Source organism: Hemicordylus capensis, chromosome 6, assembly GCF_027244095.1.
Source record: "Hemicordylus capensis ecotype Gifberg chromosome 6, rHemCap1.1.pri, whole genome shotgun sequence".
Lineage (NCBI taxonomy): Eukaryota > Metazoa > Chordata > Lepidosauria > Squamata > Cordylidae > Hemicordylus > Hemicordylus capensis.
In genome coordinates, this window is record NC_069662.1 from 55,820,690 (window position 1) to 55,847,653 (window position 26,964).

Consider the following 26,964-nt stretch of genomic DNA (forward strand, 5'->3'; position numbering starts at 1 on the left):
AGGAAGCCTGGGCGGGTGCGTGGCTGGGGGAGTCAGTCATGTGACTTGCCTATGGGGGCCCCCAGACAACTGTCTCCCCTTGCCCTATTATAGTTATGCCCTGCTCAATCCTACCCTCCAAGAAGCTGCCATCATCAAAGATTTCACCCCCTGTTTGTCAGTGTGGAAGGTGGGAGGAGTCATTATCCACAGCATCATCACTGCCTGCTACCTGCAGGGGTATTGGGGCCCAGTGAACTATGGCGGGTCTATTGCAGGGTTTTGCCATAGGGTCCCCAGCAACCTGACACCAGTATTGAGCATGTCAGCCAGAAAGGGTGAATCTGCTGCCACCTGCCAATTTACCTTCCCACAATCTGGGAGGAGAAGGGTGGCTGCCCTGGCTCAGAAATACTGCTCAGCGGCAGCTGCTCCAGATCAAGGCCAGCATCCTCATTGGCTTTGTGTGGCACAGTGGGGGAATGCTTGACTAACAAGCAGAAGGTTGCCAGTTCAAATCCCCGCTGCTACTATATTGGGCACAGCAGCGATATAGGAAGATGCTGAAAGGCATCATCTCATACTGTGCGGGAGGAGGCAATGATAAACCCCTCCTGTATTCTACCAAAGAAAACCACAGAACTCTGTGGGCTCCAGGAGTCGAAATCGACTTGACGGCACACTTTACCTTTACCTAAGAGAGATGGCTCAATTAGACTAATAGAAGGTTAGAATTGGAAGGGACCTTGGAGGTCTTCTAGTTCAACCGGCTGCTCAGTTCAGGAATCTCCTATAGCATCCCTGACAGATGGCCTCCGTCCAGCCTCTGTTTGAAACCTCCAGTGAAGGAGAGCCAACACAAGGCACATTGTTCCACTGTCAAACAGCTCTTATAGCCAGGAAATCCATCCTGATGTCTAGCCTAAATCTGCTTCCTTGTCATTTCAACCCTTTGGTTCTAGTCCTGCACAGTAGCAGCCCATATAGGTGGAGCAGGAGTGATGGTGGTGGAAAATAAGCTGCATGTGCAGCTTGTTTCCACTCCGCGCCTGGCTACCTCCCCTCCCCGGATGTGACATTAACCCCTGGTGCACAGGCTGGTAATTTGTCCAGACTGAGGAACCATACCACCTATACAAGCCACTACTGGCCCTGCCCTGAGGAGCAACAAAACAAATATGCAAAAATGTGACAGTCCTTCAGATATGTAAAGATAGTTATACTTACTTACTTATTTAATTTGGACAGCTATATTCCACTTTCCCTCTAAGGAGCCCAGACATGCCTGGTTATGTTTATCATATCTCCTCGTAGTCTTTTCTTCTCCGAGCTAAACATACCCTGATCCTTTAACCGTTCCTCTTAATTGATTTAATTTTGCCCCAAAAGCAACAATATGGACAGTGATTTACCAGGGACCAATTCTAGCAAACAGAGACTGCCCCTAGGGAAGAGGAACAGTTGGAGCCTATGCAGTTTATTCTTTCATTTAAAACTCTTATTGATTGATTGACTGGCATTTATATTCTGCTTTTCAGACCATCTTCCCAAAGCAGTTTACATAATAGTACTGAAAAGGTAAGCATTAAAAAAAGAAAAAAGCAAAAAGCGAACTTTGCCCTTATTGGATGGATCAGAATGGAGGCACATACCTAATTAGAAGCTTTTATTGTCAAAAGAAGTAGAAAAGAAGTGATGGGATATAATCATGACAGTATTTTCTATAGCACCATTCATGGACATGGCACTTTACACAGAGTGAGACGACAGGTTCCTGTCACAAAGGCTCACAATCTAAGCAGACAAGCTTGTCCGGAGCCCTGGAGCATGCTGTAAGTAAAATAAATGCACCCATGAGTACAAAGGCAGGCCTCCCAAATTACAAAACCCATGCCAGGTGGCCAGTAGCCATTTCTTCATGGTGCTCCTGATGTTCCTTCCAGGTGGGTGGTGAATGATGCTTGCCAGTTGCCACTCCTGGACCTTTTGCCACAGCATGGTCCCTGCCCCAGGCAGCCAGCATCCCTAGTCAACTGTTGCAGGTCCCTACGGAAGCGAACACCCAGGAAGACGTGAAGCACCGGGTTTAGGTAACAGCGAGCAAAGGCCAAGCCACTGGTGATTAGGAGGGCAAGGTCCCGGCGGAGGATTACTGTGCATCTTGAAGCCTGATGCCCCATCAAATCAGCTGTGTCCAGTAAGGTGAGTAGTGCATAGGGCAATTGCAAAGCTAGGAAGAGCAAGACCAGGGCCAAGATCAGCCACAAGGCCTTGTGGGACTGAGCACAAGAAGAGGATAGAAGAGTGCGGGCAATTGCTGTGTAGCAGACCACCATGACTGTAAACGGCAGTGCAAAGCCAATAATCACTTGTAGCAGGCTCACAGTAGTTGTGACAACTGCTACCCTGCACAGCTGAAAACCTTGGTAGTCCTCAACGCGGGCATACAAAAACTGGGGGAGTGCTAGAGCAGAAGACAGCAGCCACACCAGCCCTGAGCCCAGCCTGCCCCAGCAGGTGGCAGCAGGGCGCAGGCGGTGGGCGATGGGGGCCCGCACAATCACAACATAGCGGTCCATGGTAAGGCCCATGAGGAACAGGAAGCCACTGTAGGAAGTAAGGGCATGGAAGCCCTGCAGGGCATGGCAAGTGGCAGTGCCCAGGCGCCAGCTGTCAATCACCCCAGCCACACCCACTGGCAATGTCAGGAGCAGCAGCAGGTCAGAGATAGCCAGGTGCAAGAGAAGGACATCACTGAGAGACTGGACTCTGTGATAACGGGCACGGATCAGCAACAGTATGCCGTTGCCAAGGACACCCAGCACACAGAACAGGACGGCCATTACTGGGAGGTAGATGTGTGCCACAGTGCGGATGGCTGCCTTTTCACACAGCTCAGGCAGAGTTGGCGGTGATGCCTCATATTCCTGGGAGTACCACTCCGGACTGACTTGCGCCTCATTTGTTGAAGGAGTCCATTCCTGCAAAGTGGAGGTAAAGGTAAAGTGTGCCGTCAAGTCAGTTTCGACTCCTGGCGCCCACAGAGCCCTGTGGTTGTCTTTGGTAGGATACAGGATGGGTTTACCATTGCCATCTCCCGCACAGAATGAGATGATGCCTTTCAGCATCTTCTTATATCACTGCTGCCCAATATAGGTGTTTCTAATGGTGGGTTTTACTATAGGCAGTATAGGCAGCCACCTATGGCGGCAAATCTTGGGGAGCGGCATCTTGGAGGGAAACTTTATATATGTGTGTGTGTGTATATATATAACTATATCTATCTATCTATCTATCTATCTATCTATATATATATATATATATATAACTATATCTATCTATCTATCTATATATATATATATATATATCTTCTTTTAAAAAACCTTTATAAATGCTGCTGTGTAGCTGGAGGACGGCGACGAAAAAGGTCCTCCCTCAAGCCTGGCTTATTCGCAAATGAGAAGAGCAGGCAATTTTGGGCCTCTGCACACACACAGATGTGCACAGAGGCCTGAAATCACCCACTCTGGGAGGCGTATCTAGGGAAAATAGCGCCTAGGGCAAGCACTGAAATTGCGCCCCCTGTCCAAACATCTGACACCCATCTTTCAGATAACTTTGCCATAATATCAGCTGAAAAATACAAATCAAGCTCATTAATCTTTTAATATTTCAAAAACTATTTAGCAGTGGACGTAGCCAGACCAAAAAATGCTGGAAAACTACAAATTTCAGTATACTGGGGCTCATGAAATACCCAAATACTATATGGAGGTGTACTTGGAAAACTAAACAGAAGTGCCTGTCTAATTATCTAGCATCACTATTACATAAGTTTTAAAAATAAATGGAGAATTTGACTTTTCCCAAATACTCTGAAAATAATTAAAGGATATGCAGAGTAAACTGTGTCACTGCTTGGAATTCTAGTCTTTCAGAAAGACAGTTAAAATGAGAGAAAGAGAGCAAGAAACTTCCAGTGGGCCTTAATACTAAGCATTTCACACTGATTCAAAGACAAACTCACCATTAATAGCCATATTAGCAAGACATCACATTTAACTCACTTATCACAAGAAGCAAAGTAAGAGCAAATGAATACAATCCTAGCTCATAAGCTTCAGCTCAGTATTCACAAGCCCTGATTCTTGGAAAACTAAACAGAGGTGTACAGTGACTTATATTAAATTTTTAAAAAGTTTTTTTACCTGTAGTCCCTTCGGGGGGCTTCCTAAAGGCCGTGGGAGGGTCTTCAAAGGTGTCCCCCCCGCTGACCTCTAGGGCCTCGCAGGGACCATTTCAGGATGTGCAGTGGCCATTTTTAAAAATAATCTTTTTTTAAAAGGATGGCCGCTAAAAACAAAATGGCCACTGCACATGCGCAAATGGCCTCTGCGAGGCCTGGCATGGTCTAGGGCCTCACAGAAGCCATCTTAGCATGCACAGTGGCCATTTTGTGTTTGGCGGACATTTTTAATTTTTTTTAAATTTTTTAAAATGGCACACCCTTCAAGTGGCGCCCGGGGCATGTGCCCTACCTGCCCTACCATAGATATGCCCCTGACTTTGTCTCATTTGTGAGTAAGCCGGGCTTTAAAGAGGACCTCTTTTGCTGTCATCCTCCAGTGCACAACATCACCTCCTGTGATGGTTTAGGAGGCAGGCGGAGCCTCTGCTGCTACACAGTGGCATTTATAAAGGCAGAAGACAGAAATAAGTTTCCCTCCCCACCAAACCCCCTTACTCTTGTCTCTGGGGCGGCAAATCTTTAGCTGCCTATGGGCGCCATAGTCTGGGAAACATACCAGCGGTGATTCGAACCGGCAACCTTCTGCTAGTCAAGCATTTCCCCTCTGGTAGGTATTGATTATTGTATTGCTCTGGAATGGATGTAGCACAAAAAGTGAATAGCCCATGTAGAGTCTAGCCCAGGCACTGGAGTATCCATGGGGTTTAAATGTTGGATGAAGACATTGGCTCCATCACCTGGTGCAAACTCCACAGCTGAATAGGCCTCTTTTTGGAGAAAACATTCCACCCACCCCTCTCAATAGAAGGGAACCTTGCCCACAAAAATAGGCTTGATTTAAGGTAGGGGTTACCAGAACTCAAAAACCTGGACATTTCCAAGGACCTAACCCTGGAACACATGATGAAAAAGGAAATGTCCCAGAGAACCTTGCTGAAGTTAAGCAGGTGTAGGTCTGGTCAGTGCCTGGATGGGTGAATGCCTGGGAACCTCATGTATGCTGCCTTGAGTTCCATGATGGAGGAAAAGTGGTAAATACAATAAACACCACCTATGGTAGTGTGCAGAATACCTTGCCCTCACCACTTAATAACCATCACGTGCACACATTCACATCTATGGTGGATTAGGGGAGAGGCTTGAAGATAAAATGACTTGAGCCCCGGCATATCTCTTTATGATGATGGTTTATATACCACTTTTCAACAAAGTTCAAAAAGTGGTTTACACAGAAAAAATAAGACAGTCTACATGACACACTAAATGCTTCAAGTCAGAGCCAGCGTGGTGTAGTGGTTAGAGTGCTGGACTAGGACTGGGGAGACCCGTGTTCAAATCCCCATTCAGCCATGATACTAGCTGGGGGACTCTGGGCCAGTCACTTCTCTCTCAGCCTAACCTACTTCACAGGGTTGTTGTGAAAGAGAAACTCAAGTATGTAGTAGACCGCTCTGGGCTCCTTGGAGGAAGAGCAGGATATAAATGTAATAATAATAATAATAATAATAGCGACTGACTCACTGTTTCTTCCCAGGCGAGTATTTCTTTATGCTAGAAGTACCTAAACACCCAAGTCTGTTCTCTGTGTTCCTGTTAATGTGTTCCCATCAGCACTTTTGGAGTACAGGTTTAATAAAGTGCCACACAATGAACATGTCTGCCCCTGTGATGCAGGAAGGGTAGAGACCGTAGGACATGTATTGTTATGCTGCAGTTTCTGCAGCCAACTTCACAGTAAGCTAATTGATCCATTCCTCACAGTTGCCAGGTTGTTCAGAAGATTTTTGTGTGTTATTTTTATTATAAGAAAAGCAAGCAGTGGTTACTTACTCAATGGCAAAATTTTGTACTTTGGCTAGCAGAGTACATCGTGAATTAATAAAGGACTCCTCCAATCTGTCTATAATTGGGTGAACTGAGCAACGATAAACTATTGAATTTAATTGGTCTCTGTACACATTCTGTTTCAATTGATTATATTTTATTCTATCATTTTTAGATGTAGGTTCTTTATTGTTATTCTTCTGTTACATATTATATATATATATGAAACATTTGATATACCGCCCACTCCGAAGACTCTGGGCAGTGTACAAAAACATGCAAAAGAAGACAGCATTAAAATTACATTCTAAATAAAACTAAAGTAACTAACAGAGGCGGAGGGAAATAGATAAACTACAGGGTAAAAGCCTGGCGAAAAAGAAAAGTCTTCAATAAAGATTTAAAAATCGACAAAGAAGGAGCTAAACGAACCTGCAGGGGAAGGGAATTCCAGAGAAGTGGGGCGGCAACTGAGAAGGCCCTTTCACGGGTTCTAGCGCCCCGAACCTCTCGGAAATTGGGGACTGACAAAAGGGCCATCTGATCAGATCTGACCGGACGGGATGTAACTGGATGGGAGAGGCGGATCTGTAGGTAGACAGGTGCCAAACCCCGCAAGGCTTTGAAGGTCAAAACCAGGACCTTAAATTCAACTCGGTAGCGAATAGGCAACCAGTGCAATGACTGCAGGAGAGGTGTTACCCTGTCATACTTTCTGGCACCCATGAGTAAATGAGCCGCTGCATTCTGGACCCGTTGTAGCTTTCCGATCATTCTCAAAGGTAACCCTAGATAGAGGGCATTACAATAATCTAGGCGGGAGATAACAAGGGCATGGGTCATTGTCCTTAATGCTTGCCGATCAAGGAAAGGGCGTAATTGACCAATCAGATGGAGCTGGGCAAAGGCACTTCTGGCTGCAGCCTCCACCTGCTGTTCAAGCAGAAGGTGCGAATCCAAAAGGACCCCCAAGTCACGTACAAGCTCCTTCGGGGGCAGCACCACCCCATCTAAAACAAGGTTCACATCCAGCTGTTGGCCGGTCGAGGGCTGAGTAAGAGTAGTTCAGTCTTGGTGGGATTCAGTCTGAGCTTATTTTGATTCATCCAGACCTTGACAGCTTCCAGCCATCGAGTAAGCACAGAAACAGCATCTCCAGAATGGTCTGGGATGGCAATATATATACACCCTACTGTTATATCACATTCGGCATTATATTGCCATTATGTTATATTACATCTGGTCAAAGACCATAATAAATTATTTACTTACTTACTAAATGCTTCATAAAAGCTCCAAGTAATGGAAAATATAGGTTTATTCTGTAAGAGGGGCTTTATTTAATTGTTTTGCAAAGCAATCAGAGTCTGATATGGACCACTACAACTTTCCCCATCATCCTTAGCTGTCAATGGTCTAGTGATCTGTGATGGCTGGAAGCTTCTCCCCAAATATCCTGGAGGATTAATCTAGTCCTGCCAGCAGTGCTCTTACCCCTGGATTTCCAAAGTCCAGGGCCTCCACAGCTCCTGGGGGGCTTCAAAATCCTTTTTAGTCTGTCCCAGTGGTGTGGTTGCCTGGCCAAGCATGATGATGCTTAATTTGCTGGGGGAGGGGGCTCCAAAGGCCTTTAGGTCCAGGCTCCAAAATTACCTAAGTGCACCTCTGGTCCTGTCCTCCACTCTTTTGAAGGGGAGGCTTTTTAAAGGCTGGCTGTGGAGTCTTCCCTGGCCATTCTTGATAGCAAGCTCAGTCCCACTTACCTGAACTTGTGGGTGCTGTTCGTCCATCGTCAGACTGCAGTCAGCAAATATCCTTTAAGTCTTGCTAGGTCTTCATCAGTTGGTGACTGCTCTGCTGAGCTTCATGTATTGTTGTGGTCGGTTTTGAAACTTAAGGACACGTCCCCCTGTGATACTGAGAGAAGCAATCTAAGAATAAGTGCCATATTAACCTCAACTGAATTGTACAGGTTTCAGATTTGTAGTGCAACATGACGCTTTGGCAAAATGTATCAACCTTGTGTGATGTACCACAAGGTTGATACACTTTGCCAAAGTGGAATCCGACAGAGTAGTTCAAAAGTAGATATTTTCCACCTATTCAGTGATTATTTGTCAGTAAAGTGAGGACTCTATATGCTGCGTTAGTGATTGTGGGTACAGCATAATGGACTGGTAGTTTTTCCAGATGACTTAATGCAGGTGTGATCTTGTGTAGATAGCACCATATCAAACTAATTAAATTGTCTTTCTTTGGAAACTGTGCATGATGGAGAAAATGATGCAATCACCAAAGACAACTGAGTTTAGATACATTTTATGGGTTTCAGATAATTCAAATATATAAAAATAGATTCCCCCTCTTATTCTCAATTCACAAAACATATTCCTACTAAAACACAAGAATGAAGTATGTCTAAATCTCACACTCCCTCCATCCTGTCTCTGGGTAATATTTGTACTACAGACTTAAATTGATTTAACTATCATTTCCACTTCCCTGGGAAGTGTATTTTGAAGGAGAACTAGGGATTTCTAATACAGCGTTTAACCAAACCCTGGGGTTTTTTTTGGAGAAAACCATGGGACTTAAAGTGGTATAAATTATATAGATTTGCAGTGCTGCTGATATGCCAGAGGCTAATGGTGAAAGAAAGGCACTCTCTCTTCTGAGTATGGCCAGTCATTGTCCATGGCTAAGCCCTGGCTAAATCCCAGAGCAAAACAACGAGCAGAAACAATGGGTCACCCAGGAATTAAGAGCCACTCTATATTCTGAGACATGAGACTTCATTTCAGACCTGTTGTATTTGCCTGGATCGCAGCTTTACGGCCTTTTCAGTAAACTGGCACAAACCCCCTTTAATCCCTCTATTAACAGGCAGATTAAAGAGCAGGGGGCGGAGCACTACTTTTCTCCCTATGCCAACTGAAAAATCAATTTGGGGTTTTAATGGTAATAGGCTTTTGGGCTTCAGCAGTTATAATCTCACCAGGCCTTCCCCATTCTCTGGCCCCCAAACAGCTCATCCCTGCTTGGCCTTCATAAAGGAAGCCTTTCCTCCCCCATCTCTTAAACAAGTGGAGAGGTGCCCCACATCTGCCTCCCAGCATTGAAGGGCGGGCATCAACTCCGTTTCCTCTCACTCCTTTTCTGTCCTTTCTTAGGATAACAACATCAGGAAGGAAGGGAGAGAAGGTGCAGTTGGCTGGTTAAGGGTGTCTCTTCTGTTAGTAACAGAGCAGCAACAGGGAACCCTCATGCTGTCGAGGGTGGGCAATCGTAACTGTATGTGTATACAGTTGGCTGTCCCAGCAGATTTGCTGCTTCTATTTCTGGCATGACTCAATGATACAAATCTGTGGCAGCTTTAAGGCAGGCTGAAATTCAACCAGTGAAACAGAAGTACTGCGTCTGTCATGTAGCACAGGGGTTCTGGCAGAAAAAAGGCAGCCGCTAAGCTATTGTTCTTTCATTAACAACTCTTGTTGGTTACACCTCCTCACAAGCACCTGGGACTCTCTGTTCTCACTTTCATCCTCAATCATAACTCCACTCCCAAACACACAGGAAGCATCAGAAGGAACACTCCCGCCTTGAAATGTGCTAGTCCACTGGAGGGGTAGAGTCACTAGTCTACTGAAGGGAGGTGCTAGAGTTCAAGCAGGCAACGGCTTGGGAGCACTGGCCCTTACTTCCCCAATGGCAGGGTGCTTGTTGCAGTTTCTGACCACTGAGTAGTAGGGAAACACACTCAGAACATGTTCCCTCATTTCATCCTGTGTACCTGGGCTGAGCCTTATTTTTCAAAATGGAATTTGGGGCGGAGCCTTGGTCAAATTCAGTCCTAGAACAGAGAGGGCCAGAAGCAAGGGCTGAGTAGAGCTCGACCTGTATGCAGGATATAGTTGTATTGGACCTCCAATCTCAGTTTCCACCACTCCCCCTAAAATAAACACAAAGATTCTTCTTTCTGTCCCCTGCTAACTGAGCAAAGAGGCACCTTTCAAAGTGGTGATCCTCTTAGGTGCTTTCCAGACTAACTGCTGGAACAGCAGCAAAATGCCTCCGTTTGGGCAAGTCGCATTCGGAACGTAAACAGCAGAGGGAGCAGTCTCGCAGCAACTAACAACCCGAAAAAACCAGCAACTTTTTCACGCTGGATGTACGGCGTCCGTCCTTACTCTATATCGCAGAGATTAAATTTGCAACAAGGCATTGGAAATGTGAACGGCACCCTGCTGTCCACATAGGGACTGCGGGACATAGGAAATGTGGAAGCACACTTCCAAGATTCGTCCTGACCCCCTTGTAGGGTCTGGTCTGGAAAGCGCCTTATAGTTAGCAGGGGGAGAGCAACTGGTCCTATCCAGCCCCAGGACAGCATCCCTCCAGTGGCTAGTGGTGGTGTCTACCTTATGTTTCTTTTTAGACTGTGAGCCCTTTGGGGACAGGGATCTATCATATTAATTTATTATTGTTTTCTCTATGTAAACCGCTTTGGGAACGTTTGTCGAAGAGCAGTACATAAATATTCATTCATTCGTTTGTTTTGTTTGTTTCTGAATAGGGATTAAAATATGAGTAACATAACTCTATCAAGAAGAACATGTTCAAATAAAGTATTATGTCTATAATTTATTTAAGAATTTAAAACCTAGTCTCTAAAGTTGAAATAAAAAACTTAGCCCAAGTGGCTAAGGGATAATTTCAGTCATTCTCGATGTGGATAAATCATGTTTCTCAATGTACAATCAATGTACATAATGAATCACAATAGTCAAGGAACACCCCCCCCATCAGCCCCAAATTCCCCACATGACATGCATAATTCCTATGTTTCCTGCTCTGCTCTATGAACAGGAATATACTGGGATCTCAGATCTCTTTAATTCTCCCTCCTTGCCCATGTTCCAGAGCACTGCATGACCTTGCTGCTGGTGACGGGCAGTAGGTTGGGGGCTGCTATCTAGGCCACTCACCCGTTGTCATTCCCCCCGCCCTGGGGGTGAAAATGACAACGGGATCCAGAAATTGACTCAATCCTGTGTGGCTTTCACTGCTTTAGCTGAGAACAAAATGGAAACCCCTATACACTTCCCCAAGGCTTAATCTGCTGGTTGATTGCAAATCAGCCTCACATCTGTCACAGCAGGCAGAGTCTGTCTGGTTTCCCAGATGCTGCCAATGCTCAGGTCAACACATCCCCTATTCTCTTGTCATCCCCTTCCCATCCACCCCCACTTTTACTGTCAAACTTCCCAGTGGTTTGTGCCCCCATAATGAGAGAGAGAGAGAGAGAGAGAGAGAGAGAGAGAGAGAGAGAGAGAGAGAATGCATAACCATTCTGATTTTCTGCATCAGGCACCCCTTTATCTTAGGCTAGCCTTTCTGTGCCCATTTCTCCTTTGCTGCCCGCCACAGATGATTAGCAAGGCAGAGCCCTGCTCAGTATTTCCTCCCCCGCAAAGAAATGTGGCTTACAGAAGACCCTCTCCCCGGCGCCTCCTCTGACGTTTTAGCAATAGCAATAGCAATAGCACTTACATTTATATACCGCTCTATAGCCGGAGCTCTCTAAGCGGTTTACAATGATTTAGCATATTGCCCCCCAACATTCTGGGTACTCAGAATGTTTTAGGCAGACTGTTTCTCTTTTCTGTTGACTTTCTTCCCTGCCTTATTCCAAGCACTGAAGGTGGGATCTAGCTATTGTATTTAAGTTGATACACTTATTTCATTTTAACTTGTGATCAGGGTAGGAATATACCATGGTCTCAAAACGAAATAACCTTGTGAGAGCCAGTGTAGTGTAGTGCAGTGGCTATAGTGTGGGGAGATTATTGGATTATTCTGGGTTCAATTCAAGGTGCTGTTTTTGACCTTTAAAGCTCTAAATGGTTTGGGCCCTGGATACCTGAGGGACTGCCTGCTTCCAAGGGTTGCTGCCCGCTTGATAAGGTCATCTGGGTGGGCTTTGCTCTGTGAGCTGACCCACGGAGTGAGGGAGGCTTGGCTGTTGTGCACGCGGGACAGGGCCTTCTCAGTTGTTGCCCCTAGTAGGGGCGGAGCCACCATTGGGCGAACAAGTTCAAAGAACCCAGGCTGCCACCAATCAGGGGGCCCAGACCCCACCCCCGCATCCGACGTCAGATGCGAGGGTGTTATTTCGGTCCCAAACAGGGCTGCGTGGCCCGCACTGTGTTGGCAGTGCAGCTGGAGTGACTTTCCCTGCCTTAAAGGCAGGGAGAGCTGCTCCTGGTCTTGCTGCTACCATGAGGCCCCATTTAGGAGAGAGATCGGCCCACACTGCATTGGCAGCTCGGCCGGAACGGCTCTCCCTGCCTTTAAGGGATGCTCCCATGCTGCCCAATGTTTGCCACGCTGCATGGCCCTGTTTGGGAGGGAGACAGACCACACACCCCGCATCTGACGCAGGGGGCGGGGCCCGGGGGCCGCTGCCAGCCTTGCTACGCTCCTGGCCCCTCGACTCTGGAATGCTCTCCTGGTGGCCATAAGCTCTTCAGTCTCCATCACAATTTTTAGAAAGCATGTGAAATCTTGGCTTTTTAACCAGGCTTTCATATGATTGTTTCTATTGCTGCTGCTTTGTATCTTTTATGGATATAGTGTGCTTGTTTTTTTATATCAGATCTGTATTTGTATATCCTTGCTAATATTGTAATTGTGTGATTTTTATCGTCTTGTTTTTTGTGTGAACCACCTTAATGGTTTAATGAAAGGCAGTATAGAAATTTAACAATAAAACAAACAAACAAATAAGTACCCAGGTTCAAATCCTTCCTCAGCAGTGATATAGTTGCAAATTCAGAAGCGCAGGCGCTCTGCATGACAGCCCCCATGCCATGCCCACCCCAACAGCTGGAGAAGCTGAGAAGTACCATGCCCGTCCCCCCTCCACCACACCCCTGTCCCTCAGTCATAAAGCTCACTGGGTGAACTTAGGCCAGGCATTGGCTGACATCCTGACTAACAAAGTGTGTGTGTAAGAAAGGTCTGCAGGCACACAGCAGCACACCTTATGCAACTTCCCCTGTTCTCCTGTGCTTGTGCTGTTGCACAACAGGACTAAGAGTCTAGGAAGGAGGAAGATAGAAGGTGGTATGAGGTGGGTGCAAGGAGATGGAAGGAGGCACAGGGATATGACCCTCCAGAGGTGCATCAGAATCAAATCTTCTCCACTACCCGATTGAGTTTGACAGCCCTCTTAGAGTGTTCCCACACTCTGGAAGTGCCGAGTAAGATCAGAAATATGTCATGGCGAGTCAGAGCCATGTATGCTACCTTGATCACCTTGAAGGATGGGCAAGATAAAAATATAATAATATATCAGTGCAAAATTGATAAGCAAGTTAGCAATACCCTGTGGTCCAGGTTCTATATCCCATCCCTGTTCAGTGAGCGGCATCCTCAGTTTTTCCATCTGTAAAATGGAAAGAACTACAGGATTTTTAAAAATGTATTTTAAAATGTATATTGTACCTTTCTTACCAAATTCCAGGCAGCTTACAGAAAATTATTAAAACCATTCAAAAATTATTAAAAACTTCAAAAAGTCCCCAAATATAAACATTAGATCAAAAGGGTGCTAATGGGCAAACAGAGAGACATCAACTAGGGGAAAGGGAAAATGCCAGCTGGGGGAAAAAATGGATCTTCACAAGCCAATGGAATACCAGCAGAAATGGAGTCAGGCAGATCTTCTGAGGGAGGGAGTTCCACAAGGTGGAAACTGCTACCTTATGTGTGATATGGCCCTCTCTCGTGTGGTCATCCACCATACCACCAAAGGAGGAGGCACATGCAAGAGGGCCTTTCTACAGGTTCTTACAGGGTGGGCAGATTCATGTGAGAGCAGGGAGTCCTTGAAGTACCCTGGCCTCAAACCAGGGTAATGCTTTACAGGTCAAAATCAGCACCTTGAAACATGCCTGGAAACTACAGACAACCAGTGCAGCTGGAGCAAGGTAGGTGCTATATACTCTGCGAATCTTGTGTTAGTTAAGAATCTTGCCACGGCATTCTTAAATTTCCAAAGAGTCTTCAAGGGCAGCCCCATACATACCATGTTGCAGTAATCTAGTCCAGAATCACAAGCAATGAGGGTGTGGTTAATAGTGGCCAGGTCTCAGCTGGTGCATCAGCCAAAGCTGGGCAAAAGATCACCAGGCCATGGCAGACACCTGGGTGATTTCCAGATTACAGGCTAAAACAGCGGTTAAATGCTTCGGCTTGACAGGACCGAATTGAAAACAATCCCCAGAATCTACAACAGAAAATACAACTACTTTTTTGCAGTAGACATACAATGTTATAGCACTAAATCACAGCGATAAAATCCGAAACATCCAAAATGTGAATGGCACCCTGCTGACAGTGTAGGGACTGCGGTGTCACAACACAGGAAGTAGGGAAGCACACTCATTCATTCAATTTCAATACCGCCCTTCCAAAAATGGCTCAGGGCGGTTTATATAGAGAAATAACAAACCAATAAGAAGGATCCCTGTCCCCAAAGGGCTCACAATCTAAAAAGAAACGTAAGATAGACACCAGCAACAGTCACTGGAGGTACTGTGCTGGGGGTGGATGGGGCCAGTTACTCTCCCCCTGATAAATAAAGAGAATCACCATGTTAAAAGGTGCCTCCTTGCCAAGCTAGCAAGGGTACTTAGCAGATATGTTGTGACAGTGTTGTAGGGTCTAATCTGGAAAGTGCCCTGGGCATCCAGATGCAATGGATCCGGATTAATGTAATGTAATTGATGTAACTAATATTGAGTCCAGGAGAACTCTTAAGCTGTGGAGCTTATCCTTCAAGGGGAGTGCAACCCTCTCTACAACAGGTTGATAGACTATCGCTGAATCAGTAGATTCCATGACCAGGAGAGTCTCTGTCTTGTCCAGATTTATTTTCAGCTTTTAAACTCACATCTAGCCCTTCACTGCCTCCAGATACCAATGCAGAACCTTGACCGCTTCTCCAGCTGGAGACTGCAAGGACAGATAAAGCTGGGTGTATATCGGTGACACCAGGCTGCCAGATGACCAGGCCCGGACTGGCCCACAGGGCAACAGGGCATATTCCCGGTGCACCCCATCCATGGGGCATCCCTGTGTCCCGCCGCACTCGGCAGCAGTGAATACTCCCACCTTAATTACCCATTCTGCTCAAAACCCAGCGCCCTCCCCAAAAACATTTCACTGCCCTCTCAGTGCCCCCTGTCTGGTCCTGCAGATGACTGACTTCTCACAGTGGTTTCATGTATATGTTAAACAGCATGGCGTACAAGATAGGACCCCGGAGGATGCTAAAGGCCAAGGCACAGTTGAGTCGCCTTCCCCATGCTCAACTCTGGAATGTGTGAAAAGAGTGCGCCTCTAGGCATTTGCAGAGTGCATTCCTTCATCACTGACTGCAAGAGTTTCCAGGCTTAGAAGTGTGATTTCTAATCCAGTCTGAACTGTGGCTTGATTTTAAAATTAAGTACTGGAGGTGGCATACCAACATTTTGCTTTGGAACCTCTTTTTGGTGCCAGGGTTAATTCTAGAATGTGCCAAATAAAGATTTTTTTAAAAGAGTGTCTCTTCCTCATCAACAAATAATTGCAAGCAGACACCAAATATATGAGATTAGAAGAAACTGGTTTTTATAAGTAAGGGCAAGATTTATTATTATTTTAATATTAAGAATATTTATACACCACTTTTCAACAAGAACTTTCTCAGTGCCATTTACATTAGAAACCATATATAGCTCACATATAAGGTAAGGTACGAAGCCACCTAATGGTGCAGTGGGGAACTAACTTGCCTAGGGAGCAAGAGGTTGCTGGTTTGAATCCCCACTGGTATGTTTCCCAGACTATGGGAAACACCTATGTTGGCAGCAGTGATATAGGAAGATGCTGAACGGCATCATCTCATACTGCGTGGGAGGAGGCAATGGTAAACCCCTCCTGTATTCCACCAAAGAAAGCCACATGGCTCTGTGGTCACCAGGAGTCGACACTGACTTGAGGGCACAACTTTAACTTAGTTAACAGCAGACGGGAAGATAACTCAGATGTACTCACCTTGTAGTAAAGGAAGGGAGTGGGGCAGGGCCGGACTGGGGGCACTGAGAGGTCGGTGGAATGTATGTGGGGGAGGGCCGTGGGTTTTGAGCAGAATGGGTGCTTAAGGGTGGGAGTATTCACTGCTGCTGAGTGTGGCGGTGCACAGGGGCACCCTGAGGGTGGGGTGCACTGGAGAATATGCCCTGTGGCCCAGTCCGAGCTTGGAGTGGGGATCCTGGAAAGGATGAAGTGTGCACAGAGATAGCTAGCTGGTGCTAATCCCGATGCCTGGGGTCAGGTGGGGGATCTATTTCCAGGGCCAGCATTCAGTCCTGGGGTAAATTAAGATAAAGGATGTCTCTGGGCATGTGTAAAATGCCTTTCCTGTATCTCCTATACATCTGATCAGTGCTTGGATGGGAGACGGCCTGGGAAGCCTATGCATGAGGTTTTGAGTTCCATGGAAGAAAGGCAGAGAAGATCAAATAAATCTACAGAAATAAAATAAAAATAAAATAAAATGATGCACCTGCGCTCAGCTCCTGAAACTTGCTGAACTAGGGCTTTCCTGCCTCTGAGCCTGTGCAGAGAGACCTTCCCTCGCAAGGAAGCGCACCCGTGACTGGACCCTGTTTGCGCTTAAGGGGAAGCCTTGGCAGCATTCCCCGCCGGGGAGGCCAGGAGGTACGCGAGGCGCAGGCGCGCCGCCGGGTCGGAGACGCGCATCTGGCTGCTCCGGCCACCAGGCGGAGGCAGGCGGGGTGCACGTGCGACAATGGCCAGGCGGCTCGGCGGCGAAGCGGACTGAGGAGCCGGCGAGCGTTGCGGCTCCAGCATGGGCGGCCGCCTGCTACACTTGCTCCTCGCCTTCTTCGCCGCTCTCCTGCAGCACGGCGACTGCAGCTGGTGGAAGTGTGAGTGGCCCGGGACGCGGCGCGGCGGCGGCGGCGGCACCAGCTGCATTGCGGCACCAGCAAGGATCGGGCCGGGCGGGAAGGAAAAAAAGGTCACGGGGGGAGAGGATGGGCAGCGCCGCGTCTGGGGCGGAGGAGGGCCGACTCCGAGCATGGAGCCTGCGGCAGCCGGTTGGGGGTCTCGCCTCCAGCAGCAGAGAGTGTGTGTGAGGGTTGCGGCGCGGAGGAATTGGAGGGCTCCGCTGCGACGGCCCACCGTGCTTGGGTCTCGCTGTGGACCCCGGCGGCACACTTGGTTCGCTCCATTATATGCTGCGGCAGAGACCCGAAATCCCCGCGAAAGTTTGTCCGGGCTTTTCACCTGTGCCTTGGGATCCGGGGCAGGAAGGATGCCTGGATCTCGTCCCGTCCCCTGCTGCTCCGGGTGGGGCTGGGGGTGAGGGAAGGAATCGGCAGGGAGCCTTTTCTCCTCTCCAGGACTTCTGAGGATGCTGGAAGCTGGCCGGGTGGGGCGGGTACAGTGATGGGCATCCTGGCCCATGCCTGAGGAAGGGGGGCAGCACTTGCCCCGGTTTTCACGCCTCAGTTGTGAGTCCTCAGACTCTGCTCTGTTGATGGAAGAAGACTTGCAGAGTCCGCGGGTGTCCTTGGTGCTTCGCACCGTCCCTTCCCTACTCACGGCATATTCTGGCGCACTGATGAGGCAGCAGAACAAGGCCTTGGCATGACAGCCCCTTTCCCCGCAAACAGGGCCTTCGACAGTGGGGAATAGCTGCCGTGGGCCGTTCCACTCCCCGGGTACTTCCGCTGACTTCCACACTGCTTATCTCCATCATTCCTCGCCTCTTGCAGAATGGTTAAGAGTCAGGGGAGCCAGGACTCTTCCCAACAGGGGCGCTACCCTAGCCAGTTAGGCGGAGGTTTATTTACATTGGGGAGAGGATGCTGCACTTCTCTGGGAGGGTAAAGGTATCCTGTATCTGTCCTTGATCTACCGCAACTTCTTATTGAATGTTCAGAAGAACATCCAAGAGTGCCTTCCTCCTCCTCCTCCTCCTCCTGCATGTTATCTGCGTCTTGTTTGCCGGTCGTTCATAGCTGGCCTGGTAGGGGTGAGAGGGGGTTCCCCCTCATCTTGGACTCTGGCAGATGCAGGCAGGAGCTGAGCCTGCAAGGGCGTGCCAGCCACTCTCTGCAGTGGAAGGAAAAAAAACCTGGAGAAAAGGAGGGAGGAGGCCGGTGGATAGCTCTGCTTCTAAACAGCCTTCCACTTTCACAGCAGTGACAGTTTGAGTGTGGAGCCTGCCTGGTGTATGTGTGCCTTATTAACTGTGAGAGTTGGTTAGGGATCTTAACCCACACTTTCTAGCTTGGCTCTGGTCAGGGACTTTCTAAGAATACTAGACATCTGAAATCCTAGGGAGAGGCTGTGCTGTACGCGCATGCTTCCTTGTGGATGTTGAGGAGAAAAGGCAGCCAGGATTTAATTTGGTGATGGTTCAGCCCTGAAACCTGTTTTGAATATGAGATGGTAATAGAGAGAAGAGTGTCTCTGGATATGTGTGGAGTGCCTGTCCTTTGCCACACTTTTACTACAGCGAGTCCATTTATATGAGGCATTGGATGTTTGAGACTTTCAAGCAAAGTTGTCGCTTCTAAATTTGAACCTCCTAAGCGCCCGTCTTTTAGAAATGAGGTCCTATCACAGTGCTCTGGTCTGGCTAGAATGTTGACTTCTCCCCACTCTCCCTTCCATCATTGCAGGGCCTTGTGACTATGAACTGGTTGGCCCCCTCTATGCTTGGAATCTCGGTGCATCCTCTCGGTCCAGCATCTTCCGTGCTGCCACTTTTGCCCGGCTTTATGGTGAGTTCAGTGTGTGCAGAGCCTGAGAAGAAGCGGGCCTCTCTAGCTCAATAGCATAAACATGTCAGAATAAACCAATGGCTCATTTAGCTGTGTCAGTTTTCTTGAAAAATTGGCCAGATGCTCTAAGGAAGTCCACAAGCAAAGTGTGATGGCAGTATCTGCCCCCTATAGTTAACTCTATTGAACTATCTATTACACATTTTGAAGAATTTGTGAATAAATGAAGTCATATTTCCAATGACCTACAGATACCAAATTCTGCATACATAATCTTGCCAGTGAAATTAGCTGAATGCACTACTTTTTACACAGAAATGTGCTCAGTGAAATAAAAAAAATTGCTAGTTTTTGAAGAAATTCTGAATATGATGCTTTCTGATTGCCTGCAAATATCTAACTTTGCATGAACAATCCTGCCACTTAAATTAGCTGGATGCACTACCTTTTACACCAGAATATGCTCAGGGACATATGTGTGTGTATTTTTAAAGAAGAAATTCTGAATGAATCATCATATTTTAACAGATTTTAACACTCAATAATCAGATCAGTAATTCCAAAAGAACATTATGCCCAAGCAGAAGGTCTTTCTCAGACTCAAATTTACTGTGATTCAAATTTACCATTTATTTAGTAGAATGAATAGTGTTTGAAACTGAAATTCTAGAAATTTCAAACTTTTATTTTATTTCCTTTTTGCAAGCATATTAATAAAAGATTCTATTACATATATTTCAGACTGGCTTTAAAATGGGCTATGGGATTGCCTTGGTCAGCCTGATGGATGACCTTCACCAGGGAATTGACAGAGGGAGTATAACTCTGCTGGTTCTTTTGGATCTCTCAGCAGCTTTTGAAATCATTGACCATAGTATCCTTCTGGATTGCCTGAGGGATTTAGGGATAGGAAGCACTGTTTTACAGTGGTTCCGCTCCTATGTCTCGGGTAGATTTCAGATGGTGGCGCTTGGTGACAGTTGCTCTTCAGAATGGGAGCTACTATATGGAGTTCCCCAGCGCTCCATTCTGTCACCAATGCTTTTTAACAGCTAAATGAAACCGCTGGGTAAGGTCACTGGGGGATTTGGTGCTGGCTGTTATGAATATGCTGATGACACCCAAATCTATTTCTTCTTGTCATCGATATCAGGAAATGGTGATAACCCCTTAAATGCCTGTCTACAGGCAGTAATGGGCTGGATGAAGGATAATAAACTGAAGCCGAATCCAAGCAAGAGGGAGGTGCTCATTGTTGGGGATTGTAAACTGTCAGACAGGATAGAACTTCCTGTTCTGCATGAGGTTACATTCCCCCAGAAAGAACAGGTTTGTAGCTTGGGAGTGCTCTTGGACCCAGCCCTCACCCTGGTGCCCAGGTTGAGACTGTGGCCAGGAGCATTTTTTACCAGCTGAGACTGATGCAGCAACTCCGCCCATTTCTTGACAAGAATGACCTGAAAACAGTGGTGCATCTGCTGGTAACCTCCAGTTGGACTACTGTAATGTACTCTATGTAGGACTGCCTTTGTATGTAGTTTGGATAGTTAGTTCAAAATGCAGCAGCCAGATTGGTCTCTGGGGTATCCCAGAGAGACCACATTATGCCTGTTCTTAAACAGTTGCACTGGATGCCGATATGTTTCTGTTCAAAGTACAAAGTGATGTTTATTACCTTTAAAGCCCTGAATGGCTTAGGTCCAGATTACCTGAGGGAGCATCTTTCTCTACAAGATCCCTGCCGCTCATTGAGAACAAGGGGGTCTTGTTCGAGGGGTCCGTCTTCAGGTGCCACCAGTTCATCTGGTGGCAACCTGGGATAGAGCCTTCTCTGTTGTCACTCCTAGGTTGCAGAATGGATATATCCCCATGGATATAAGAGGATTGTCTTCCTTGGAGGCTTTCAGGAGAGCTTTAAAGACCCATCTTTTTGGCCTGTGATCTAGTTTTAATTGTAGTTTTAATCGGCTTTTAATTGTTTTTTATTTTAATTCTAATATATTTTTAATCTTAGTGTAAAGCACCCCTGAGCCATTTTAGGAAGGGTGATATATAAATCAAATAAATTATATATGTATATATGTATATATGTATATATGTGTATATATATATATATATATATATATATATATATATATATATATATATTTAATTCCTTGAACTTTCCTAGGAATGTAATCTATGCAAAATGACTTTCTGGTCAACGATGAACCTCACCTACTGGTCAGAGATATACATGGTCTCTAAATGCTGGGGTTGTGCTTCTGAGTATTCTGACTGAATTCCATTTAACAATTTATCCTATATAGCTGTCACGTTGCACTCTTTGGAGGAAGAGCAGAATACATATGTGATAGGTATTTTTATCTGGTGCTTCCAAAAAATCATTTTTCCTAGTGATTATCTTCTGAAATGGAGTTTTGTATAATTACGCATAGTGTGAAGAAATCTTTTGTTTTGTTTATAACAATATGATACAAAGAATTGGTGCAGTCTAGGAGGCAGGGGTTGGTTAGATCATCACTCTGAACTCTACAGGGATGAGAGAACAGGACTCTGGAGTGGGTTGGGCAAGTAGCAGAGAATTATAGATTCATAGTATATGTTTCAGCACTGGAATGTATCCCACACGTCTGTCTTCACTCCCTTGTGCAGGTGCTGGGGGCTGGTCACCAGACCCACAAGACAAACATCCCTGGCTGCAGATTGACTTGACAAAGAAATGCCACATCAAAGCCATTGCTACTCAGGGGACCTTCAACACCTACAACTGGGTGACACGCTACATCGTGCTCTATGGTGACCATCCCAGCAACTGGAAACCTTATTTCCAACAGGGGAGCAATTGGGTGAGAGGGGAGTTGCTGTCTCTGCCTTCAAGCACAGGGGGTGGTAAAGTCTGGACCCTTGCATTCACATCCTTCGGGCTTCCAAAGGTTAAAAGCAGTGCTGTGTATATTCAGGAGTTTAGTATTGTAGTTAAAAGTAAATTATGAGCCTAAATCTTGAACTAATTAATCTGATCATCAGTTACATGGGATCATATGAATATATATTGTATTTCCAAAGTACAGTAATGAAAATATGCAAAAAAGATATGCAGGTGTTCTTTAAAAAAAAATATGAAAATTGTTGATTGAGCTATCAGTTTGCTGTTAAGTCACTTTCACATTTTAATTCAGCTTATTAAGGCTCCCAAGGTACCTTGCATGGCCAGGCCTCCAATAAGGCTAGGTGAGATTGCAGCAGATTGTAGGGATGTGCCGAATCACAACCTGGAAGTTGAATCACAGCACAACCCTTTTAAAACTGAGGGCTTATCCAGCCCCTTTAATGTGGTGGAGACCGCATGCGCAGAGGCCGTGTGAATGCTGGTGCCACGTAGGGGCAGCTGGGGGAGAGCTCTGCATGCGGATAGCTGGGGGGAGCGCCGGCAGTGCAGCAGTGGCGGCGAGCAGAGGAGGAGCAGGGATGGACCTGCTCTCCTCCTCATTAAAGGGATTTAAAAGGGACTGTACTGCAATTCAACTTCCGAGTCACATTTCGGCACGTCCCTAGCAGATTGGCAGAAACAGCAGATTGCTTGCCAGCCACCTCTGCCAATCTGCTATCCTCCCAGTCTTCACCTGGGTGCTTTCCAGATTACATGCTACAACTGTGTCACCACTGTCCACTAAGTGTGCTTCCATACTGCCAGTGTTTTGACATAGCAGTTCTTGCGCGGTTGTCCGATGCCGCCTTTTGGAGTCTGTCCTTGTGTTTTAGTAATACAACATTGCATGTGCATCGCAAAAAAAGAAAAAAGAAAAAAAGAGCTGTATTTTCCCGTTGTAGGAGGGTTGCGCACGCTATTTACGTTTTCAGAATGATCCTGCCAAGCAGAAGTATTTTACTACTGAACAGCCTGTAATCTGTAAAGCACTTTGGAGGCAGCATATGTGTGTCAGCCATGACCACTCTCCTCCGCTCCTCCCCATTCACTTGTCCTATCTTCCTTGCCTACTCAAAAGGCAGAGGGTGGTGTGGGGTAACAGGAAGTGACTTTGAGTCATTTCCTACTATTCTGTTCCACCATCTGTCTTTTGAAAAGACAGGCAGGGCAAGGAGCAGGAGCAGCACCAAGAAAGGGGAATGGGAAGGATGGCGAGGGAGATTTGATTATGGAGGTGGTTGGAGGAGGTGGGGAATTGGTGGCTGGCACTCAGGGTGCGCCACAGGAATAGGAAAGGACTGGAAGCTTGGGGAGACTGGCATGTGCGGGTGTGCAGCAGCAGCAGCAGCAGCAACAACAACAACAATGTATAAAATCAATCAAGAATGGGCATCCTAAAATCTAATGAGACAAAAGGTGAAACTACACATGACATTAAACACATTTTTAGGAGAAATGTTTAATGTGGAAATGAACTGGAAGTGATTCTTCTGTCTTTAAAAATTAGCCACAGAGGGCCCCAATCTGGCTCAGCCGGGAATGTGGTTCACAGCAAGAAAGGAGTTGACACTTTGCTGCAAATCAGTATTTCAGAGGCAAATTGCTTCTTTGGTTGCGGGGGGGGAGGGGGTGGGTGGTGGATTTTGAGGGTGATAGGGACTTAGCAGCAGTTTAAATACTAATGAGATGGATAACCTGTGATATAGCACTGAATTTTTACAGGAAATACTGACATGACATATGTTTGTTCAAGGAAAATGCCCCCACTTTGTGTTAATTTGAACTGTATTTGTGCAGTCTGTTCCAATGCTTGTTTAAGCTTGACATGTTCCTCATGTGCCACATGGTCCTTCCAGACTGTTTTGAATCATGTTTAAGGTGACTAGAGTAAGAATCAAACTGTTTTGTTTTTGTGGCTGAAGTAATGTAGTTTTTCCAGCCCTAGAATGTCTGGAATCAGGCACAGCACCTCATACTCTTAATGACCTCAGCTTTCATATTAAGGCCCAAACTAGATCTGACATTAAGTGTGTCATTATCTAATTAGGGGCATAAATTTACTTGCAAGTAATAGCCATGCAGGGATGTAATTTGAGTCAGGGCTATGGAGTGGAGGTAGAGATTTTTAACCCCTTACTTTACACGATTTAACCCGGAAAATGCTGTTTGCTACAATGGTACTTTCAGGGTTAAATAGCCCCTTTGTTGGATGGGGTGCAATTTTGACAGGGAAACGGCACACAAATAAATGCTCCCTACCTCTGCACTTTGGTCCCACTTCAAATCCTGGCTTTGCATAGTTTCTAGCTGTGAGTAAATTTAAGCCTCTAACTAGACAATGACACATTTAATGTCCCGTCTAGCTTGACCATAACAAAGCACATTTGTAGCTTTCATGGCTGCAGAGATGAGCTTAAAATGTAGAATGGTGAATTCTTAGGCTTAACTAATGGGACTGAGCAGGAGTTACAATAGTTGGGTCCTCTGTGCCTTACTTTGCTCTTTGTGCCTTCCTATGCCTATGAGAAAAAATTATATAAAATTTGCAAATATGTTTGAGTTTCACAATGTATTCAGCTCATAGAATTTAGTTCTTGTTGTTTCTTTCCTACATGAGTTAACACAAATGTGAAAATAGCATACCAAAAGCTGCAGGAGACTGATGATAGAGCTGAGAATATGAGGAGCAGCTTTGTCTTCAGTCTACTGGTTCCTGTAGTTTAGTATTGTCTTATTTTGGCTGGTCATAGGTCTTCAAGATTTCAGGCAGAGCCCTTTCCCATCTGAAGCTCCTTCTACTTGAAATGCCAGGGATTTATGAGACCTTTTACATGAAAACAACACATTCCCTACTTCAGATACAGGCAAACCTCATTACTCACAGGGGTTCCATTCCTCACCTACTACTATGAGTAATTAAACTGCGAGTAAAGAGGCATTGTGCCTATGGAAAATAGGGGGTTAGGTTTCTGGTTGAAAAAAGAGCAAAAAACGCTGAAGAATGGCAAAGAAAAATCTACTGCATTGTGCTCTGTGGGGTGTCCTTGTGCCCAGCAATGCCCCCCAAACTGCAAAATGCCCCCCAACTGTGGAAAATCACAGAAAAAATGCCTTAAAAAAAGAAATGAGCCACAAAATGGCTCCTGCTTACATCCTGCTTCCAAAATGGCGGCTGGAAGTGACCTCCACGGTCATTTCTGGCCTTCTAGAAACTGCGGATACATGGGTTTTAACACTTTAGTATCCATGGATAATGAAATTGGGTGTCAATTAGACACTCAAGGATACATGTAAATGCAGATGGTGAGTCAGCGAATAGCAAGGTTTCCCTGTATGGCACTCTTTTGTTTTTTGACCCTTGCCAGTTCCACATCCATCCTAGTTCTGAAATCTTTTATTCTTTTCTGTGTTGTAAAACTCTAGTGGCTCTTTGCAGTGGAACCATGAGTAGTTTCTTTTCATATCTTGTTGTTCTCCCTCTCTCCTTTTGTATAGACATTTTTTGGCAACGTGAACGAGAGTGGTGTGGTCCTCCATAAACTACATTACCCCATATTGGCTCGTTACCTCCGCATCATTCCTGTGGCTTGGAATCCACATGGCACCATTGGCTTACGGGTGGGCCTTTATGGCTGCTATTACCGTAAGTGATGCAGCTGGGCACTTGGGATAGCGACACTTTTTTAAAACATCTGCAGTATAGAAATGTAGAGTGTCACGTTGAAGGCATGGGGCAAAAGTTGCTATTTTTTGCCTCCAATGGAAAAGAGGAAATTTGGGGGAAACTGAAAATATTTGAGGTATATATATTTCTATTCATATCAAACATGATTATTTGCTTTGGGCTCTGAAGTACTACATAGAAAAGATCCACTATCTCTCATTGTCATGTTGGTACCAAAAAAAGTTATGGTATGGAGAAGCAATTTAGGGAATTAATTTCATTTCTTTAATTTTATTTTATTTATTTATTTGAATTTGTGTGCTGTTTTTCACAGAGTCTCAAAGCAGTGCACAGATTTTAATTCCAATTAAAAACAGTGAGTAGTATCCAAAGGAAGTTAGTCATAACTAAGTCCCATTGGTTTCAATAATGCTTAGACATGAATAACTTTCTTTGGATACAACCCTTTGTAAAAATAGCTTTTAAAAGCCCATGAAAGCAGTAAAATCATAGTTCAGGGGACCATCAGCATCACCCCAGTCCAAAAGCCTAGTTATGAGGGGGAAATACCTGATACATCTGGTTTTCAGTTTTTCCTTACTAGGCCATGGGGGGAAAGGGAGGAGGGGAATAGCTTGTTTCCAGCTTTCTTCTAGGTGCAGCAACTGTATTCAGGGGTGGGAAGAGATGGCCTGATGATGTATTGAGGAGGGTTATGTTGTTCTGGACTGAGCCGTGGTCTCTGCTGAGGTGAGGATCTAGAAATGCCACCAACCTTAGACAGCTTGAGGGCCAAGAATTGGAACCTCAGCACCTAGCAGGATCAAAGGAGCGGAGCATGGCAATACAAACAGAATGTGCTACAGGAGCTTCTTGGAGCAGATTGCCAGTTTTAAAGGCTGCTGCCCAGATGGAGTAACTAGCCCCTGCTCCTTCACTGGGAAGGATATGTTTCTTAATGGGGCCTTGCCTGATTTTGTAAGCACTGGCGACACTGAGGGTTCTCTGCTAATAATGGTAGGTCCTCAAAGAACTCCTCTGAGTCTGAGAATGAAGACAGGGCTGTGTCCTCAGGTTGTGGTGGAGATGCTGGCTCAAGTTCCTCTAATTCTCCTGGTGTGGGGGTCCTAGTGATATGGCATTACCGGGGTTTGGATCATAGGGTCGTTTCACCCTGTCTCATCTGGACTGTCCACCTCACCCTGCAGGTAGGAGGCATCCTGGATGCCTCATGACATCCATGACATTCTGGATCATGATGGGGCATTCTTGGGAACAAATGTTACTCAGGAAACTGTATTCCTACAGTGGGGTGAGGGGGAGAAAGACATTTGCTCACTGGCCCAGGCCCTTAATATCAATCAGGAGCCACCCTCTTGCAGGCTGAGCACTGGCCACAGATCCAAGAACAAGCAAGCTCTTAGTCTCATTTGGGATCACGTTGGCCACAGGG

General features: G+C 46.0%; 2 protein-coding genes across 3 annotated transcripts in view; one reads left to right on the top strand and one right to left on the bottom strand.

Annotated features, from left to right (window-relative positions):
- Positions 1 to 1,630: 1,630 nt before the first annotated feature.
- CCR10 (C-C motif chemokine receptor 10) lies at positions 1,631 to 18,128 on the bottom strand. Of its 2 annotated transcripts, none has more exons than XM_053263010.1 (3): positions 17,411 to 18,128; positions 7,816 to 7,969; positions 1,631 to 2,960 (listed from the first exon to the last, which is right to left on the bottom strand). In XM_053263010.1, the coding sequence occupies exons 2-3, from the start codon at positions 7,840 to 7,842 to the stop codon at positions 1,896 to 1,898; spliced, it is 1,092 nt and encodes a 363-aa protein (XP_053118985.1). In that variant the 5' UTR covers positions 7,843 to 7,969; positions 17,411 to 18,128; the 3' UTR covers positions 1,631 to 1,895. The 2 variants fall into 2 exon arrangements, with proteins under 2 accessions (XP_053118985.1, XP_053118986.1); XM_053263011.1 differs by lacking the exon at positions 17,411 to 18,128 and adding an exon at positions 16,665 to 16,895.
- CNTNAP1 (contactin associated protein 1) overlaps positions 16,835 to 26,964 on the top strand; it is a 50,924-nt gene continuing 40,794 nt past the window's right edge. The window contains exons 1-4 of the mRNA XM_053263009.1: positions 16,835 to 17,049; positions 18,814 to 18,915; positions 21,571 to 21,764; positions 25,343 to 25,490. Coding sequence (XP_053118984.1) covers positions 16,971 to 17,049; positions 18,814 to 18,915; positions 21,571 to 21,764; positions 25,343 to 25,490 — 523 coding nt within the window. The 5' untranslated portion in view covers positions 16,835 to 16,970. The remainder of the gene's footprint in view (positions 17,050 to 18,813; positions 18,916 to 21,570; positions 21,765 to 25,342; positions 25,491 to 26,964) is intronic.